A 15,366-nucleotide genomic window follows, 5' to 3' on the forward strand; every position below is an offset into this window, starting at 1 on the left:
TCTATTTCAATAGCTCGGCGATAACGATGACGGACTGCGAATGGAGGTGCGAGTCGGTGTGCACAATACAACACAGGGTGGATGTAATCGAATGAGCAATATTAGATAGGGATTCGTTTGGAAGGTGCAGATTTTGCTGCGTTCGCAACCGAGGATCGTTGATGGTCTGTAAATTTCGATTCTCATAAACTTCGATCTTACTTTTGTGTTCCGCTAATTGCTTTATTTACGCCGCCGCCGCCGCCGCCGCCGCCGCTCTCAGTTCGAGTTGAGGTCGGCGCCAGGGCTGCTAATTGAAAAATCTCGTTTGTAGTTCAACGCACTATATATTACGAACAAGGTATAAAATGAGGCGGTAAACTCTATATTGAAGGTAAATAATCACGTTAGAAGTTTCTCGTGATGGTAGGTATAGGAGGAGAGAATTCGCTCGCAACAAAATTAAAGGAGGGTATAGAGAATACAAACTTTTCTTCATTCAATTTTTTTATTTTTATTTATTTATTTATTTTTTTTCTCCTACTACGTTTTTGTTCTTTATTCATTTATTTATTTTGGTTTTTTGTTTATTTATTTATTTTACGTTCGCTTTGCGGATTGCTTCGAACAGAACAAACGCGAATGAGAGATGACGATAATAAATTAAATGGAAAGTAACGCGGAAGGGAAATGAGAGAAGGAAAAAAAAGTGTTCCGCGATTCCACATTTTCCAAACACTGAGCGCCTAGGTTTACCTGTATGACGTTGTGAAAGTATGGGTAAACATAAAACCGGAGGGAAACTGAATTCTGAAATAATTGTACGTTAATTGCTGACTAATCAATCATACTCTGAGTCAGCAACGCGTAATAATGACGTCGCCTACCTTTCGGATAAGATCCTGTCTGTCTACGTCAACGTGAGGCTGGATTTCCTGTCGTTCGCTAAACACAGTGGTGAAATTCTACATTTACTTAGAGTATAATAAATTAAATTAACTCCCATCAAAAAAGGTGGAAATTAACGCCCTCGATCTTTTCAGGAACCCTTGTATAAGTACCGAAACTTTCTACTTTGCAGCTATAGGTTGTACTATATACGTAAGTATATATACATAATCATCCATATACAATCGAACTTGTTGCTTTGTATATAACGTACCTTATGCCGCTCCGAACTTGGCCTTATTTACGAAACTGATAAATTTTCAAAATTCTATCCCCGATTTTTTACCTTTTGGATCAATAAATTGGCGGTATCTCAATCAATTCTATTGATAGATGAATTTTATTTGTGAATTGCGAATTTTGAGAAAAATTCCGACTATAAGCTTGGCGTCCAGCTGATAGTACGAACTTGAGGTGCTTTCCAGTTCGATAGTCGTTTATGCTGAGTAAGGAAAATTATCATCGTCACTAAAAAATTTCAGCTGCGTATTTGATCAGCCCAACATTTGGATCGGATTTAACTCGGTAATGAGCCAGTTGAAAAGCCAACGGCGATAGCGAAGAGAAGATAATCGAGACAGAGGGGGTCCCAAATAAGTTTTTACAAGGTACTCGGTTGTCGCGACTATCGCCCAAAATTTCCCAACCAAAACGCGTCTGTTAGAGTTCCGGTCTGCGGATGTAACGCGAGACCGGAAACTTGGCAGTACGGCGAACCTCCGGAGTTGAAATATTCCGAACGTTATTATACCGCATAAACTGTTACACGTGTGCCCTTGTCGTTTCCATTCCTATGATGTACAACCACTCGTTAGAAAATTACCAGCGCTGAAGCGGACGCGAATAAACGTAACGGCGCAGCCGGAGGAAAATTATTACGCGTAAAGTTTTTCGGAATGAAAATAATGAATAAATGCTAAAAAATAAATAAATAAATGCCCGCAAGTGGAACCCGCAAAACCGTGCGAGACTTTCAAGTAAGATTTCCCGTTCCTCCTTGCTATCCCGAAACGAAGGGGTGAATTTCTCAAGAGATTCTGGAAGAACGGTGCACACCGTTATACTCACCTACCCCTGTCACGAGAATACGGTTGGCAGACGATGGTCGATTCAAAGGTTTCGAGGGTACGAGGGCAGAGAGGGCTTTTGCGAAGCTGCCGCTGCCGCTGTTTGGCCTTCACGTAAAGTGGGCTGTAATTAAACAAGGCTACTAATTAAAACAGTAGCAAACCGTGCGCGCTGCGAAGCTCCTTGCCATCGTAAATCATTTCGATATAAATCCACGTGTGGAGCGAATGCCGCTCCGGGTCCCACTCGCTGCCTCGGTATAACTGAACTATATGTACATGGTTATGCACACAGTTATAGATAGTATGGACAATGAAGCGTAGCAAAGATCAGAGCGAAGATAATGCCCCGGGTTCTCGCCCCTTCGCATATAATGTAGTACTTGGACCTAAATCTAATATAGGTACGATACGAAGGATCCTAAGAGAGTAATGTACCGAAAAGCGATCCGTTACACCAAAGGGCGACACTTTCTTTCCCAATTTGCAATCGTCGAGTCGAGGTCTCCATCGCAAATTTTGCAGCTTTCGATATATGGGAGTGAGCTTTCCATCCTTCGGATGCACTCGAACAGTTTTACAAGTTCGCTGAGAAGTTTAATATTCTCTGAATGAAGCAATTGGAGCATTTCAGCTTTTTTGATCATTCGTTGATTGGGTAAGATCGCAAAAGCACGAAAAGAGCGTTGTTCAGAATTTTTTTTACTCAATTACGATTCTTCCGGCTACCCTTGCATACCAAAATCCTTGCCAAAAATATCGAGCACTCTGTTGTATTTGACGATCGAAAAATGGGAGGGTAGAAAATCGTGATTGGAAAAGAAATTGAGAAATTGATTCATCGAATCAATTATTCTCCAAATTCCCGAGGGACGATAACTCCAGAACTATAAATTATAAAATTTCGGTGTTGGACTGAAAATTAGTAATTTTTGGCAAAAAAATCGTCTCCCTATAAATGAAGATGTTTTGACCGTTGTACACCTACATTTCAACGGTTACAAGTTACTCCACATGATCGGAATAACATGAATTCTCGGCAAACAAATTAGAAATAAACTTTTGCATGTTATTCGATTTTATTGCCGCTGAATATTTATTTTCCTACCTTTCGGGTGATTTTGAATGAAAGAAAAATGGAGGAGGGAAACGAGATTGACGTAGTATGGGTGGTATAAAGATTGGCTAATAACGCGTAAAATGATCACCGTCGGTCCGGGAGGTTATTTGGTCGTTGAGTAAGTTTTTTTTACAATGCAAATTTATAACGTTGTTGTGACGCTTTGGAAATTAACGACATGCCTACCTCCCATATCCTTGCAACAGCATCAGCGCTGTATACTATTATACCATGGATACGCGAACACGCGAGTATTTGAAAAACTATCAAACTAATGCGTGCAAAAACATTTCGCAATCAACCTTCTGTAATCTATTCTGCGTTGACAAAATTGTCCTATGACCCGCAGATCCCATTTTTCCCCGGACTCGCTAGATGGAATTGAAAAAAAATACGTGTACACTTTTCTACAACTCAAGGTGTCCCAGAAACCATGTTCGTATCTATGTCAGTAGAATACATACATAATAAACATCTGATACGAATCCCCGCCTTTTACGTAACCGCGGGGAAGTGGCACGTGTAATCAAAAGTTCCGAGACCGGCTTCACATCTTTCGTTCCACGCGTCTCGATAGTATCGGACCGCCGTAATAATGGCCACCGCAGCTGTAGCTCGACTCTCGTTTGGCGGGGTTCCACGAGTATCAAGGAATCTGTCACAATTTTCATCCCTCAAGTTTTACTCGAGTGAGTACAACACAAGTTAAAATCAATGCTTTGCAATCCCATCTGAACTAACAATAAATGTAGTCCTTCGTCGGTCAACGATCGAATTGTCTTGACAATGAAATCAAAGATTAGGTCAATGATATCTGTTCTGCACAGTAGATGGGAAAAGCTCGGAAAATCGCCGGAAGAGCGCATTCTGCGGAAGAATCATATTCTGTCCAAACAATCCCGCCGGCTCTAGTTCTGTCCAAACGTACCTAACAATAAGTCGAAATTTCCTCTGTCCAACGCCAAGAGTCAAAATTTTCGCCATGTTTAAAAATGTTTAACGCCAAAAGTCAAAATTTTCAAACACTGATTCATGGTAAAAACGTGATTTTCGACGACCCGTACTTTCAAGGTGAAATTATTCTCGTACTTCACATATTCCAAGTATTAGAAATACGTTTCGAGCGTCAAATCATTTCTCCGATCTCCGACACCAACCAACCGTCAGCTGCACAATTTTTCATTCGAATTTTTGTTTTCTTATCCCTTTTATCCATCAAACGGATCATAGTGGGACATTCGTCCGAATTCAAGTTCGACGCACTCGTAGTACGGGTACAGTTTCGCCGAATATTTTCAAAAAACAATATCAATCTATTCCAGCTCACAGTTATATGATCGGGGGTGAATTTTTATCGTGTATTCAGAAGCCATTCCAGGGCGTATACAGTGCTAATTTAATCCCATAACAGTTCCGCGAAGCACGAGCATAAATTTTCAGAAACAAGGGAATATTTGAAGAGGCCGGTGGCCAGTAGCCGGTCGTTCTCGCCCCTCCGTACACATACGTACGTACCTATAATATCGTACTCCGTATACACACGTTGCTACATTAAATTTTCTCTTTCTCATTCCGCACGTACACGCGGACAACGTTTATATAAGAAACACCGGCACACGCGTTCAAATTGTACGTGTACACGGTCTCGTATAAAATACCGAAACGAAGCTCGTCGCAAATTCGTTGGGAGCGCGTGCGTGGGTTGGTAAGGGAGATGAGCATCAGGCGCGCTAGGGGCTCGTGGCGCTATGCAAAATGTTTAGCGGCAATCATGAAAGAAAATTTTCATTAGCCTAATGAAATAAATGACTCCTACGTAACTGTAGGCGGTATAAAGTGAATCGCGGAGATAGAAACGGCGGGAAAAGGGAGGGAAGGCCGCGGGGGGATCGGTGAGTTTTGGGACTTGTCCAGGGACGAGGAGGAGAGCAAAGAGAGGTTTGCCCACGCTTTAATTACACAAATTAAATTACTAAACGAAACACAGCCGTTTATGCCTCGGAGCTCGCTTTCCTTCTTTGGCCCCTCGTCCTCCTCCTCCTCCTCCTCCTCCTCCTCCTCCCTCCCCCTCCGCCCTTTTTCATCCTCCCCCTTGCCAATCCCGCAGTTGTACGCGAGAGGAGGGTAAAGACTACCTACTATTATTTGATAATTATTTTAATTCAGCCGGCATTTCTTGCCCCTTTTGATACGAGAAACGTCATGAATTTTATTAGCCTTGCGCGAACAACTTTTTTTCTCTTCGCCGTTCTTTTTGGTTTCATTTATTTCAGTCGTCGCACGCAGTGATGATTGAAAATTTTTGGGTACGGACGATTTTGTGGAATCGATGAAAAAGAAACGGATGTTTCTTTCGGCCCTTCAATTTTTAAAAGACTCGTTCGTTTCTAAAAGCCGCCTTGGATGATATGCACGGTTTCCTGTTGCCAAAGTGGGGAAAACTAACCACATAATATATATACTATAACGTGTAGGGGACTCCGAAGAGTTTCTTTTCTCTCTCTTTTTTTTTTTTTTTTTTTTCACAGGACTCGATAAAATACCATCGGAAACTACAGCGTCCTGGTTTCTTCCTGTTTCCGATGTGTATATAACGAGATAACAATAACTTCCATTTTACCAAATAACTCCCGAAAAAAACATAAATAAATAAAACATGACGTTCAAAATGTGAATTGAAAATATTCTCATTTACTTTTTGAGAAACGACGAAGTTCAGACGACGTACATATAATCGTTGGAAAAACTTTCCTCCGAGGGAGTGATCTCCAGCCTTTTCAACGTTATTATAAAAAAAAATACAAATATATGTGTATAATTTTCTTTTCTCAGAAGTAACCAAAGAGGAGCGTCGCGACCGCGACGCTGTGGTTCGGTAGAGACGGAATACAACCCCCACCATACACTCGATGTAATCCTTTTAGAGTTTCCATTCTTTCCTCATATCTACACACCAGCGAACGGGCTCGCCGCTGCAAAGTAAAGATGAAATAAAACAGAGTAGTAATAATAATAGCAATAATAATAATAGAATATAATAAAATACGCGAGGACACCGCAGCCTTTTGACGCACAAGAAAACCATGGGACGACTTCGCTCCGCCGCTACCGGGAGAAACCGCTGTCCTATACGCCGCCGTCGTACCGATCTCATTACGATAATGGTACATCCGTTGTCCATTTTCCATCCTTTCTTTCCTCGGTATCGCATACTTACACGTAGAACACGTACACGTCTACGGTGGTACAGAAGTCCGGGTGTATCGTCACTAGCTCGCCGTGGATCATTCTCTCCATTGAAGTTTGAGAAACCGCTCGAAACACACAGCGCGCTGCTTGCTCTACTATACCACAATTATTTGTCTACAGGGTTGTAGGTATGGGGAGGAGTTGCGTGTATGTATACATCGTTATACTTCGTAGAACAGAGAGTGTCTGTCTGTCTGTCTGTTTGTTCCCTGGAGCTTTGATGTGCCGTGAGCATGCGTGTACACCGTTCGAGCGCACGTGTGTACGTACACCGTGTGCCGTAGCGGGAGCTTTCCGACTCCCCTTTACTCATGTTTTTGACGGGTGAAACTCGACGGATGAGCCTTAGCGGATGACGTAACTATACGTTACTCCCTTACCCCCGAGTGGATGTGTCGAAACGATACGGACACAACGACGGAGGATACAAGGTAATTGAATTACAACGATTCAAACGGATTCGTAAAATCCCCTATCCGATGAATATACATCGTTAATTTTTAACCAACAGTCGCGCGGACACGGTGAAGTGGAATTTCGAAATTCCGTCTTTATGGAATTTTCGGTCGATTTTACCGAACTAGAGATCCGGCCTCGGTAGACCGGAAATATAATTGATGCGTCGAAATATTTTCAACGAATTTTAGTCAGAGAAATTTATTGCTTTTTTTTTGGTTTCTTTAGAATATTCGAGTCGTGCGGGGTGGGTATGGTTAATCGTGTTTCGCGAATCGCCCTATAAGTATACCGCTTTAATAGCAAATTATTATTAACGCGTTCGGTAGAGTGCTTTGCGGAAGCTTGCAGGTAATTTATTGATTAGGGTAGTTGATCTCCTCCGTAAGACTTCATGCATAATATCTGCACTTGACTAATTTTATCGCGATATGTATCGCGTAACCGAAAGCACGTATAGAACTTGATTGCTTTTTTCTGCTTTTCTAACAAGTGAATATCTGAAAATTCGCTATCCAAGTATCGAGAAGCTGGAAATTTTCAACACGAACATCGATTTCTGATTTCAAGTACATCGTTCGAGAATTTCTCTACAAAAATGAACCGAAAGATGATTGACGACGAAAAGACGACAATTTTAAGACCGCGTCAATTAGCAAAAAATTACAATAAGTGTAAAAAATCCATCGGTCGATATCGCGACTCGTCGTGAAAGAAATCCTGGATCCATACGAACGATTCGAAAGCGTCGCCCGGTAAACGCAAAGCTCGCCGGCGGACTAGTTTCGGCTAATTTTTGTCGGACTCGCCATTTTCGGAGTACGTGACCGGCACGTGTACACGAGGACGAGAGAGACCCGGTTCGCGGCGTCCTCCGCTAACGATGTAGCCAACTTGTTTTACTCCCGATCTCGGACCAAACACGGTTAGCGTTCCCCGGTCCCTCTGCCACCTGCCTTTCTCCCTCCCACCCTCCCGCCCTCCCCTCTCACTTACCGACGCCTATCTCGGTTCGTGTCTCCGGAAAGGGTGTGGACGAGGGTGAGACTGCGGGGAGGCGTAAGGATGACTGGTCTCGCTTCGTTCTTTGGTCTTGGGTTCTTGGGTCTCTAGGCGGTAACTCGATTTGTCGCCCGTCTTGAGCCAGATGGATCGGAAGTAGACGCGAACGTTGGCCGCATCTCAAACAGCCCGTTCCTAGTTTTCTCGCGCGAACCTGCTGCACGAAAGCCAATACTACGGCATGGATTATCGCCGCTACGCGAACCGAACCTCTTAGGAGTACAATGCCCGCTCCTCCCCCCCCCCCCCCCCCCCCCCGCAGGAACGTAGAAAGCCGGCGGATATCTCTCGCCCTTAAAATGTATTGGATGCGAAACGATGCCAACCGGAGCCTCCTGCGAACTCCGACTCCGCGGGACGAGTACCGTGCAGATAGGATCACCTTCCCGAGGGAACGCATCCTCGGATTCCCCCGAATTCCCGAAAAGCTCAACGCCTCACCCCGAACCTCGTACGAAATTAACAGAGGTACTTAGACCGTACTTTTCGATTCGCACTCGGAAGAACTCGACGAACGTCACAGATTCCTCAGGTGATAATTTTTCGATTGAATTTGTGAATTTTCTTCACCGTTCCTATAATTTTTTCAATGAATGACAGAATTTCATCGGACTTCGGCCGAATTCGAGGTCCGGAACTCACCCGTTATAGGTAGTCAATTTATTTTGGGGAAAATATCGGATTTGCGGGAATCTCCAAGCACGCTATATTCCCTTATATTTTCATCTCCCTTTATTCAAGTACGTGCGATCATGGCGAACGGTGGATTTTAACAGCGAAATGAAATATCGATTTCCAATTTGGCAACCGGTTTAATATTACAGAGTGGTCGTTTAAAGTCATTCCTCATTTTCTCCGGAGCTGAGGGGCGCGAATCGACACGTACCCTTCGGATCTAATCAAATCAGACGCAAGGCGAGGAAGGAGAAGAGCGCGATGCCGCCTACGCAAGGGCCGAACTCCTAGGTACGTACCTTCGACCATGATACGGCGCGGCGTTACGAGGGCCGCTGCCCCTCAGATTACGAGATTCTTAGCCGTTTTCACCCTCGTTCAATATCGGCCATTTTCCCCCCATAACGCCTGCAACTTACTTCTCGCCGATTTCTCTGCATTTTTAGATTCCCCCGGGGTGTGAGCGGAAACGTGTATCACCGCGAAACGAACTTGGATGTTACCCTTTCCAACTTTTGTGCGATGCGCGTTCGTCGTTGAGAATTCAGTTCCTTCCCGATTGGCCGAAACGAGGTCCGGGCTCGCGATTTTTTTTCTGTTCGGCAGAGAACCGAATCGTCGTGAAATTTTCAAAGATCAAAGGTTGACAAGAATTTAATCAATCCCCGACGAATCAGTTGTCCGCATTATTAGCTCCGAACACACCGATCCTCGATGATACGGAGTACCTGCCTACTTTCGATTAACTTGAATTTTCACGTATTAAGAATCCTCATTTAATTCCAACCGAGTTTCCGGTTATTCTGGCGCTAGAAACTTGATAGAGCTCGTAATTAAAGTTTTCGATTCCCTCCGAGCGAATGATCATCGTGGAATAAAATCCACGCAAATCGTAAACTGTTGTACAAGTAAATAGAGAACAGGTACTACGAGCCAATCTCTGCAAAGTGGTCCAATCAGACCTTCTAGTAACGTGAAAATTGTTGAGAAAAATTCAGTGCGCGTTAAAACGGTCCATTCACATGATACGAAATGAAAAATATAAAAGTTGAACACATAAATAAAATAATTTCACTTTTCGCATGGAATGAAAAATCATGGAAGTCAACCGTCCGCGAGATGGAAACTCCTGTCGCGCGAAATCACCCCTAGAAAACATTAAAACGCTGCAGGGGATATCCCCTGCGTCTCTTTACGACTGCGGCTAGAAGGGTACCCGCAACAAAGCTTTACTCATCTCGCCGTTTCATCGTAACTTCAAACAACGGGGAAACACTGTCACTCCGAAACAGTTTCGCAGGTAAACGTCTCTAGGGTATAACATCCCAACTATACATATCTCAATTCGCCGACATCGGTATTCAACGGAGTTTCCACCGATATTCGTATTCATCTACGAGGAACGAAGGCGTACCGAGATCATCAGTTCCTCCGGATTCGTCGCAATTTTTTAGGGATAGACTCACGTGGGGGAAAAAAAAAAACTGACGTCATGTTCTTCAAACTTTTTTCATCGTTTTTGATCCTGCGGAATCATTTGTGGGTCTTCGGCTTCGGAAGTAGAAACTGGAGCTCCGCAGTTCAGGGGGTAGTTGCAAGAGGTCTTTAAATTTTTATTTTCATATTCATTTATTTTTTTTCTTTCGGTTCGGAACTAATTTCAACGGGTAGTTTTTCATGCGAAGAGGAGCTCGTTGAGATATACTATAGACGTAAATACGAGTCCGGTCTGGTGGTAAGCCCTTACTACCTGTACAGCGACTGAAAATGGAAGGCTTACATTATCGGATAAACTTGTTCGTCGGTTTTAGCGTACATCGCATAAAGGTATGGTAACCGCGGGGAATCCTCGTGCATACTGGCCACTCGGTTACGCGCGTGCCTCGCTAGAAAACCTAGTGGTTTTTGCCCTCGAAGTACCGCGTGGCGTCACTGCTCGTTGCTCACGAGCTACTTCGAATCACGAACGAAAATGGCGAGTGGCGCACGCGCGTAACCGAGTGTCCAGTTTGCAGGAGGATCCTCCGCACATATGTAATTGGCAATGGTATAGATACGGAGAGAAGAAAGGTAGATATAGGTGAACGTAGAGACGACCGGGTATGGAGAAATACGTGGAGGGTATCACGTCGACCAGGTGCCTTGGGTGCCATTAGCAGGGTGTGTTTTGCGCGAGGGTCACAAAACTGGAAGGGGAGTGAGGAACGCGGGAGGGTTGCCTCTATTGTTGTCACCCCGCGCTCCTCGTTCCCACCGGTTCGAATGCGATCCGCCATGCATATTTAACGCCACGTCCCCCTCTCCCTCTCCCTCACCCTCTCCCTCACCCTCTCCCTCTCCACCCTCAGCCTTGGGACTCCGCTCCGCGAGCTTTAATTTCCAGAGTTCAATATATTTGAAACGGATGCTGGCCTGGTTTTAAATTGGTGTTACCTACGTACTTGCCCATCCCCTTATATAGCGGTGGCAACGCACGTGTTTCGCCGCTGCAGTCGCATCGAAAATTCAAATTTCCTGCTCTTTGAACGCCACCGCGGCATGCACCTGAAAAAACTTTCATTTTTTATTTTGCGCTTTTTTGCGCTAGGACGCGATAGGTGAAATCTGACGAGGTGAAACCCGAGCTCCAAGTTTGATCTGACCGGCGTTTTTCCTCGGTTATTTTTCTTTCTCTCATTTTTGCTCTCCGTGTAAACGAAATGCATGTGTATACAACAACCCCGTGCGATATATTTTAGCTCTATAGTTCGCCACGTTCGTTATAAATTAAGCACAGCCTTCCCTCCATTTTACGATGCAAACGTCAGCTGTAAGCCATTTGCAGCAGCTTCCTGCGACATTAATGAGTAATAAGAACCGCGCTGCAGGCCGAAGCGGCGAGATAAAAATAAATAAAAATAACCGAACGCGGAGGGAGAGGGAATACTTGCATCGAAATTGACAACCATTATCGTTATCTCGCCGCCCGACCCCACCGATCTCGCATCGGTCTCCGTAATAAAACAACCCCCTTCGACGCACCTGTTTTTGCACAAATGTTACCAACTTCATGCGTTTGTAGAAGAGAAAAAAAACAAAAGAGACGAAGTATGAGAAACCTGTTTCAAGGTTAAGAAAACGGAAGTAAGAAACCCCTGGGATTTTTCTCTCGTTCGCAATATCCCTGCGACCATACGTTACTCCGCTTCGATTGTTATTTATCACAGCGTTTTTCCCCCTTTTTTATTTTCTTTTATTTCATTTTCGTTCGGAAGCCCGTTTCAAGACCCCGACGTCGGAAAAGAGACGGTCTCATACGCGTTGAGAAGTGAGCGGCGAACAGAGAGCGAATCAATCAGGTGGTGATCAATCGTTCGAACTGAATTATTCGAACGTTTTCAAGTATCGTTCGGAGAGCTACGTCGTTCCTCGAAAGAATCGCACTAATGTTAGCTCGCGTGTGGAAACCCCCGATTCCTTTAGGGTTGATAAACAGGGTCTCAAATTTAGCGTTACACCGTCGCGCCCTAGACTGCCAAGCCGGGATAAAAATAAGATTCGTGTCTTCGAAAAGCCGCATCTGTATCATCTCGATCCTTACATAGGTTTCGAGGAAACACATCGAAATACGTAACCGCGTGAGAGGACGAGCTTTTGGTAAAGTTCATCTCCTCGTATGGCTGAATCTTGACGCTTCTTTGATAAAATTCTCCCATAACGTGTCCCTTGAAACTGAACTCTCGGTTAGATTTTCCCCACGTTCGTCAATGGGAATCGTCCTGTAAAAAAAACAAACATGTTACTCCGAGCACGTGTCTAGTTTTACCCTTTAGCAATGACCAATTCATCCGACCGTCTGTGAAGCAATACATTTCACTACTCGAAGGGCTCTCACAATTGACGCACGGTCCTTCGTCAAAATATTTTCCTTTGCATCAGTCGAGTGATTGAAGCGAAAAAAGGAGTGAAAAGGACTCGGAGTTTCCGCGACGTGATCGACGTACTTGTAGCATATCTCGACTCCCAGGATCAGCACTCTCGCGCCAGGATATTTATCCTCGGTGTATTTTCTCGCGCGCAGATGCGAAGGACAAACAAAAAACCTGGAATGATAACGGTTTGATAGCCGTTCGTATAATCAGTGGAAATTGACCCCGAAGATGAGCCGACCATAAGTTCAACGGTTGAGCGTATCATACGCTGGCGTAAAATCTGTTGTTTCAGCGGATCGGAGCGACCGTAACCGTGCGTAGGTATACCCAGGTAATATTATACTTAGTAATATAATACTTTCGAAGAAAGTGGTAGCCATAGAAGAGCTAGCGAGCGGGAGAGGGGGTCCAGTGTTTGCCCGTGTCGGAATAGAGAGTACGTATATATATCGGAGTCCTTGCCGGTTGGAGGGCAACGCGCTGTTCATTTTATGATGAAAATCAACATTGCGCCCGGGGTCCAACGGGTTCCCTCGGTGCTGCTGCAGGACTGAACAAATACCGGCGGCGTACTGGTACCGTGTATTCTCATATTAAAACAACCTATTCTACCAACCGCTAAACAAATACATATTGCAATCTTTGTCGGTTTTTTATTCACCAGGAAAATATTTCACCCTCAGGGGCAGTGAAATGAAACTATATAGGGTAGAAGGAATAAAGTACCGCGTATGACGTATGCGTAGGTATTTCAATTCACTATTTGCTGTGAAAACAATGAGCTGCTGAAAAATCATATCGGAAAACTTTTCGGTTTCTTTTTTTTCTTTTCTTTTTTGGTCCGCCGTGCTTCGCGAATACGCGCAATTATGTAACCGGAACTTCGAGTTCGATTGGAAAATAGGATAGGCCGAGACGACTTGCTTTTGGATTCTCTGAAAATCTTATCGTTAATTGTTGTTCAATTTGATTAGCAATTTAAAACGACCAGTGAATTAATTTAGGTAGGAGGGACGAGTATCGACGAAAATGTCCAGGAATATGGAAATTAAATTGGTCTCGGGAACTGTTACAACAACTTGAATTTTATTTAGCTAACATGTCGACTAATCGGAAGCTTCGACGAAAACTTGGGCAAAAATGAAACGCGATGTAATTATATTTCACCTCGTATTACGGAGGCAAGATCCAGACTCTCTAAAAGAAGAGTTATCAATTGGCCGTTATTTTTATTAAATTGCTCGGTCGAACGGAGTCAAGATGGCGAATACCAAGTCGTGAATCATACGCTTCCGAAACTGAATAGATTGAATTCAAATCTGGGGCCACCCTAGATCTTCCGAGAAGTCGTAGAGGTTGGCAGTCGGCGTAGAACCAAAGCTGGCGTCTATACCTGAAAGGAATGTTATTCTAAATACCTCGCTATAAATTCCTCCGAGTAATATTGGTTTCGCGGTCTCTATTTCCCCTTGTCCTCGGCTCAACGACGCCAGAGACCCGACTCGCCATCATTCTGAGTTTTCTTCAGCCGCTTTTCTCATTCTTTCTATCCCGCCCTGCAAAGCCAGCTCTCGCGGACTCCGAAACAGATTGCATTCTCTTGCCACTACAGGCTCGCTTCTCTTTGTATTCAATTTATGAAGATATATCGCTCCCTCTTTCTCTATGTCGCAAACCTCGGGTCAAGACGAACGCCAAAAGCGAGCAAAAACAACAAAAAAAAAAAGGCCGAGCGAAGCTGGTTTTATTTCTAACTATTTTCGATATTTTCCTCAGTGCGTCGATTAATTTGCAGAAAAAAAAAAAAAAATCAACCTTTGAAACCGTCATAAGCAGAACTACAATTATCTCACAAAAATCAAAACAACTTGAAATGAACCACAGAGAGATAAGGAAGCCTCAGATCGTACAACCGCAATTTTCCTCTTCGGAAGACGAGAGAGGGGGGCGATTAATCTCTCTTCGGCTCTTTGCTATTAAAGCGAACGTGTAATCATTCGTCCGTCATCTCAGCGGTGAAGCGCAAGACCCGAACTCTTAAAACTTGAAATACTTGAAAATTCGAAAAAAAAAAAAACTAAACGGCGATGAAGTGTCTGGTCATATTGTCGATCGCGACAATTTTCGTGGGCGTCGAAAGTTACGTGGTACCCACACCCCGCGTTCAATTACTTTATCCCCGTGGGTTCCAGGTGTCGATTCCAGACTCTCCAGGCGTCCAGTTGTTCGCCTTCCATGGAAATATCAACAGGGAGATGGAAGGTACGAAGAAATAGTATTGTCAATCGATTCGAAGGAACGAAACTACGTTTAACAATATTCTTTGGCCACCAGGTATCGAAGCCGGCGAATACTCCGCGGATGTCCTTCGTCCCCGCAACAATCGTTGGACTTACAAAAATCCTACCGCTCCCTTGAACCCGGGAGACACTCTCTACTTCTGGACGATGGTGCACGTCGACGGGGTTGGCTACCAAAAATTATTCCAACAATTCTACGTACCCGGTGACTGTCCGCGAATTCCCGACGACACGGTCAGTCCACGGCGTTCAGGAATAGACATTCGTATATCCTCGTAATTTCTTAGCACGCTCGATTGTAAGCGGAGTTCTGTTTCTTTCAATAAAGTTGCATAACGAACGTCGTAACGATCCGGCAGTTGTTGGAACCGACAATGCTTAAAATCTATTCACTGGACTAGACGTTCATTGACGGTTGGATAACGTCACTCAACGCCCGCATCGACATCAAGCGAAGCGGTGTATACGGTGAGTAAGTGTTAATCGAAACTTGGGACAAACTGATTGGATTAATAATTATTGCCACTCAAATACGTGACGGAGTTTCATTCAAACGGTTCGTTGATTAGAACCGTCGGACCGACCAATTTCACACATTC

The 15,366-nt window shown here is 44.1% G+C and overlaps 1 protein-coding gene across 1 annotated transcript; it reads left to right on the plus strand.

Annotated features, from left to right (window-relative positions):
- Positions 1-14,451: 14,451 nt before the first annotated feature.
- LOC105687060 (gram-negative bacteria-binding protein 3-like) lies at positions 14,452-15,115 on the plus strand. The gene is made up of 2 exons (XM_012402408.4): positions 14,452-14,729; positions 14,802-15,115. The coding sequence occupies exons 1-2, from the start codon at positions 14,555-14,557 to the stop codon at positions 15,044-15,046; spliced, it is 420 nt and encodes a 139-aa protein (XP_012257831.2). The 5' UTR covers positions 14,452-14,554; the 3' UTR covers positions 15,047-15,115.
- The last annotated feature ends 251 nt before the right edge of the window (positions 15,116-15,366 follow it).

The sequence above is a fragment of the Athalia rosae genome, chromosome 2, assembly GCF_917208135.1.
Source record: "Athalia rosae chromosome 2, iyAthRosa1.1, whole genome shotgun sequence".
NCBI classification, from domain to species: Eukaryota; Metazoa; Arthropoda; class Insecta; order Hymenoptera; family Athaliidae; genus Athalia; species Athalia rosae.